A 6,000-nucleotide genomic window follows, 5' to 3' on the forward strand; every position below is an offset into this window, starting at 1 on the left:
ATACTGTATATGGGACTAGATATTGGAGACAAAAGAGAAACATTATTGTTTTTATTATTTTCAGTAACTCAAAATTTGGCAAAAAGGTTTTGTGGTGTAGTTGGTTATCACGTCAGTCTAACACACTGAAGGTCTCCGGTTCGATCCCGGGCGAAGCCATATCTGTGTTTTTGATCATTTTTCCTTAAATGTTCCCAACAATATATGCGTTGAAATGGAGATTTTAATTCTGAAACCTATAATTTTTAGTACTTCGATAACTATTAGTTATCTTTGATTTTATCCATCTTGATGAAATATTTGTATAACTCCAATACACAAAAAGTGCTGGAGACTTTTGAGCTATAATAGGATTCTTTAATCTAATGGGCAAGACTCAAACACATACTTAAAATGCAGTTTAATTATCTCAGGTAATGCAAAACTGTTTGTGTGGGACAAAAATAAATCGGCAAAAATATTCTTGCTTATGTCTAACTGTGGTGATGTCTAAATTATAGGTTTCAGGTAATACACATGGTGATGTAATGTCTCATCTAACTTTATAATTTATTGGCTTTTGTCCTTGGTGTTGATTGAGTTTGCAATTATTTTGATCTTCAAGCAGGCCAAATATAGCTCGATCGTAAGGGTTTGGAGTTTTTTTGTATGTCACACTCACACGCAATGCAACCATTGCAATAGTTGTTATCAGAGACATTAATGATTCTTTTATAATACCGCCAAAGAGAATCCAGCAAGAACAACGGAACGAGCACTTTTGTATTTTTTGTGAAACATCATCAGGTTTTCGACAGGGATCCCCTGTGACTCTTCATCATACGTACAAACGGCTGTTTAAGTCCATCAACAAGCAAGCACAAGTGTTGCCTTAACAGAATCATATTCATATCATATTTGTTTTGTTTTGTTAAGAAATACTTTGCAAGTCGGAAAAAATTATCATGTTGAAAAAAAAAATCTAACAAATAACTGATTTGAATATGTTTAATTTCTAAGAAATTTTTATTAGCAAACTGTTTTTGGAAATTCTTTCAAAATGTTACAAAAATTAAGAGTCACAAAAATAAGTGTAGCTCTTTTAAAACATTTTAAAAATTGGCTTGAATTAGCCGAACTAGACGATGTGCTTACTTAAACAAAAAGAAGGCTAAGATTAGGTGAGAAAATGCATTGGTTTTGGCATTAGTCATGCTCACCTCAGTGGACTCTTTCGCAGCCCCACCACTCCAAAAAAATGAGAAGAGGATCTCAAAGATATACTCTTCTTGTTACTAGACATTAGCATTTACCAAATCTCATTAAGCACTAAGCTCAAGAGGACATGAGTGTTCCTATATGTTGATACGCATCATTCCCTTTAGTTTACCACTCAGTAATTGATATAGAATCTAGAGAAAATAGAATCGTAATCTTATATTTCGTATACCCCCGACAATGAAACAAAAAGAGAGGGAGTAGTATGAAGATATATATTCACATGTAGTAATCAATGCCATGGATATGACAGAGTCGTTCTCACATAGATATGTTTAATGGTATACCTACCTGTTGAAATATTTTGAAGATTTCATCGACTTAAATCAACAATTTAACAAACAAAATTATAATATGTCCGCTAAATGATAATTAACTAGAATATATCCCGTGCTTAAAAATTATTGTTTTATTTAAAAAAAAAAATTATAAGTATTATATGAAAGTTCTAAACAATTTGTAAATAAAATAAAATAAGGATGATAAGAGAATCATAATTTGAAATCTTAACAAAATCTTCAATTTAATTATTAAAAATAATTGTATTGTATACTTGGATATAAAATCTTAGTTTTCAAAATTCTGATTGGTTTATATATATTCTTTTAAAAAATAATTGGTAATTTCGTCCATAATTTATTAGTGAGAGAAATTATTTAGATTTTTTAATATTTGATATATGAGTGTTTTTTATTTTTAATTTAATTATATTTATTTAAATAGTTAATTAAGCTTTATTAATTTTTTTATAAATTTTTACACATTTTAAGGTTAGTTTCATACTTGTACTTCTCAATTAATATAGTAGGATAATACTAACACAGACATATAAGAGTTTAATGATAAATCTCTTGAAAATCAGAGGAGAGGCTCTAGTGCTCCACATCCTAATTATTATTTGCGTTTATACTTTATACACCTGAGTTGTTATGGACTAGAAAACCTAATCCTTTTAGTTAAGTTCACGTACACCTCTCATTTCCTTGTGACTTTTAACAACAAATGTAGGCTTCAAATGGTGATTAACAAACTGAACCAGCTGAATAGGTTAATAATGATGGGTTGAATAAAAATGAGCTGAACCATCAAAATGAGCTGAAGAAACTGAATGAGCTGAAGAAGCTGCAGAAAAATAAATTAGTATGTTAAATGGTGACCATTAAGTTGAATAGCTGAATACAAAAATATAATATTAATAATATCTCTATAATAGTATCTGAAATTATATATTTTAAATATAAGAAATATATTTTAAAAAAAAATAATATATTATTAGTTTTTATTTGGAAATAAATTTTTATTGCATAATATTATTACTAGAATATCTTTTATTCCTAACAAATAATTTTAAATTATTTAGTTTAATATTGAACATTAAATAATGTGAAAAAAAATTTGCAAACAAAAAATATATTAGATAGTGATGATTCGTTTGTTACATATTTCAAAATATAAATATATGTATAATAATTAAAAAATATAAATCTTATTTTAAAAACTAATTTTTAAACTCACCATCTTTAACTTTCCTAGATTATCGAAATAACAATCTAGATTTCCACGTTTGTTTTGTTAATTGATATTTTTTTAAAAGCTAAAATATTAATTCAAATATGTAAATTGAGACAATGTAATTTTTTTTTTTAAGTTTTCCATTTCATTCAATCTGTTCATCTCCTATTTTATGGTTGAACAATTTTCAGCCAAAAAGTGCTATTTTTCAGCCATGGGATGGAACCCAATAAATTTAGGTTGAAAACATATTTATCTTAAATGGTGAGTGTTTGGTTGAACAATGTTGAAAAGCACGTTCAACTCATTCAACCAGGTTGAAAAATACAACCATTTGCAACCGTAGAGTTCTTTCATAAAACAAAAGTGAGAGGATTTTAATTTTAATTAGTGAGGAAGACACATATATAGTAGTAGTAATTAATACAGATATAAAACACTTGGGTAGATTTATCATTTTTACATTAACCAATGATACAAAAACTTGTGTAAAGGAAAGTGATGAAGAGGGTTTAGGGAAAAAAGGAAGAAAGTGAAATTGGTTTTGGAATTTGTTCTTATCTTTACCCCCTTCGCAAAGCCATCCCCTTTTTAGGTTTCTCTCTTGTTTTAAAATGATTTTATAGGGTAAGACATGTTTATGGATATACTCAATGATTTAAATATCAAATGCATGCTCTATAAAGTAATAATAAAAATTGGGATTCAAATTTTTGTATATTTCTATCTGAAAATACTTTCAAATCACTTTAAATCAAATGTGAAATTAAACTTTTATTAAAATTAAGTATCGTTAAATAAATAATATCCAATTTCAACTAGTAAATGAAATTATTAAAACAAATAGTACATGATTTTTTGTAAAGATTTTAAACAACAATGATCTAATAATACATGATTTTGTTTAGATTTCCAAATCAACTAAAATCCAATAATCATACTATTTTATAAACAAAGTTCTGTCTGGCACATTTCCGAAATTTTGTTTTTATCACCAAACAAGAAATATATGTTTGCGCCTTCAAAATATTAATAATCAACTACAAAAAATATAATCTAAGTATTTCCTAAGGTTACAAAGGAAAAAAACAAATACTTATGGGTTTGTTTCGTTTCTTAATTAGTTTTTCAATACTCTACCATATGTTTGTTACCTAATCAGAAGACCGACATGTACAAAAGGCTAAAAAGAGCCGGTGAATTGGCCATGTCATCGTCCCACCCCATGACTCATATTGGTAAAACTAAAAATCTTCTCTCTTTCACACTTGTTCTTTTTACTTTGGTTGGACTAATGAAAGTAATTAAATATCATTTTATTAACATACGAGTAAAACGCGTAATTAAGGAAGCTACACATCACACACATAGCTATGACGTGACCGTGTGTGTTAGATATGAAGACGCTGAGCTGGCATCAACTCTCTCTTCAATCTTCATCACTATTATATAATCCCATTCTTTGTCCTCTCTTCTCTAAACTCATGTTATTCACATATCTCTCTTCTCTCTAATTTGATCATATAGATATTATTTGTTTCTTCAAGAAAAAGAAAACACAAGAATGGGAAGCTTTCTCTACCTTGTTGTAGTCATCTTCATCATCTTCTCTTCATCAGTTAACGCATGTGATCGATGTCTTCACCGTTCTAAAGCATCTTATTTCTCCTCTGCTTCAGCTCTCTCTTGTAAAGATTCAATCTTCTATTCTCTCATTACTTATATAAGTTACCATCTGTTTGTTTATTTTTCTCATGTTTTGTTTTCTTTTGCAGCTGGAGCTTGTGCTTATGGCTCTATGGCTACGAGTTTCTTCGCCGGACACATTGCAGCGGCTGTACCTTCTATCTACAAAGATGGTGCTGGTTGTGGAGCTTGTTTCCAAGTCAGATGCAAGAACCCTAAGCTATGTAGCAGTAAAGGAACCATTGTGATGGTCACAGACTTGAACAAGAGTAACCAAACCGATCTTGTCCTTAGTAGCAGAGCTTTTAGAGCTATGGCTAAACCTGTTGCTGGTGCTGACAGAGATCTTCTTAAACAAGGCATTGTCGACATTGATTACCAAAGGTTTGATTCTTAAAACAACACCTAACTCTTTGTTTTTCTTAATCACTTTAGTTATTAATAAGAAGCAATTGGTAAATGAAAACAAAAACAGAGTTCCTTGCGATTACGGGAACAAGAACATGAACGTGAGAGTAGAAGAAGCAAGCAAAAAGCCAAACTATTTGGAGATTAAGCTTTTACACCAAGGAGGTCAAACAGAAGTAGTAGCCATCGACATTGCACAAGTGGGTTCTTCACGTTGGGGTTACATGAGCAGTAGCCACGGAGCTGTGTGGACGACTGACAAAGTACCAACCGGAGCACTCCAGTTCAGGTTCATAGTTACAGGAGGATACGACGGCAAAATGATTTGGGCTCAGAGTGCTCTACCAGCTAATTGGGAAGCTGGTAAGACTTACGACGCTGGTGTTTAAATCACAGACATTGCTCAAGAAGGTTGTGATCCATGCGATGCTCACATCTGGAAGTAATAACTCAATTCCAAATCCAAATTCTTTAGGCACAAGAAAACACACTCTTTGATAGGATTATATATATATGTAATGTGTAACAGAGCTGTTTATTCAACTGAGTTTAAAAGAACAAAAACACAAATCTTGATTCCAATAGAGTTCATAAAACATTACTTTACAACAGGGGGAAACGATAATTAAAAAACACAGATAACAAACGCAAAGTAGAAACCCTAAAACAAGATTTTGAAAACCCTAAATTCCCAATTTTTCAAGAACTGGTGAATTTGGTAACAGCCTTGGTTCCTTCAGAAACATCGTGTTTTGCGAGCTCACCAGGGAGAACAAGTGATGTGACCCTGAGACGCGGATGCGGATCGATGAACAGTTGCGTCTTCGGCCAAGTCGAAACCGGTGAAAGTTTCCTTGGTCAAGCCTTGGAGGTTTGAATCTAGGGAAGATTCAAACGACAGAAACGGGAGAAGAGGAGATTCCAACGAGTCGTTTGCGAGAACGGTCGTGAGGCCTCTTCGGAATGTACGAATGCGGTCGGATGAGTTGGATGCGGCTATCGGGAAGATGCGATGGAAGCGACGGTGGAAACGAATCGAGATGGAACGATGGAGAACTCGAGGACTTGTGGATGAGAACTCGAGGTTGTGAAGAGGAAACGATGGAAGTGAAACGAGAGGGGAAATGAGAGTGGATC

General features: G+C 31.9%; 1 protein-coding gene and 1 non-coding gene across 2 annotated transcripts; both read left to right on the forward strand.

Annotated features, from left to right (window-relative positions):
• On the forward strand, positions 86-159 carry TRNAV-AAC. Its single transcript has one exon. It is a non-coding gene; the product is annotated as a tRNA-Val (tRNA).
• On the forward strand, positions 4,234-5,445 carry LOC104779473 (expansin-like A1). The gene is made up of 3 exons (XM_010503835.1): positions 4,234-4,457; positions 4,545-4,839; positions 4,931-5,445. The coding sequence occupies exons 1-3, from the start codon at positions 4,334-4,336 to the stop codon at positions 5,250-5,252; spliced, it is 741 nt and encodes a 246-aa protein (XP_010502137.1). The 5' UTR covers positions 4,234-4,333; the 3' UTR covers positions 5,253-5,445.

The sequence above is a fragment of the Camelina sativa genome, chromosome 4 (assembly GCF_000633955.1).
Source record: "Camelina sativa cultivar DH55 chromosome 4, Cs, whole genome shotgun sequence".
NCBI classification, from domain to species: domain Eukaryota; kingdom Viridiplantae; phylum Streptophyta; class Magnoliopsida; order Brassicales; family Brassicaceae; genus Camelina; species Camelina sativa.

Bases quoted from the DNA above. Each gene is read 5' to 3' on its own strand.
- LOC104779473 (XM_010503835.1), top strand. From the start codon at position 4,334: ATGGGAAGCTTTCTCTACCTTGTTGTAGTCATCTTCATCATCTTCTCT. The intron at 4,458-4,544 runs GTAAAGATTCAA...TTTCTTTTGCAG, and splicing joins CTCTGCTTCAGCTCTCTCTT to CTGGAGCTTGTGCTTATGGC. The intron at 4,840-4,930 runs GTTTGATTCTTA...AAACAAAAACAG, and splicing joins GTCGACATTGATTACCAAAG to AGTTCCTTGCGATTACGGGA.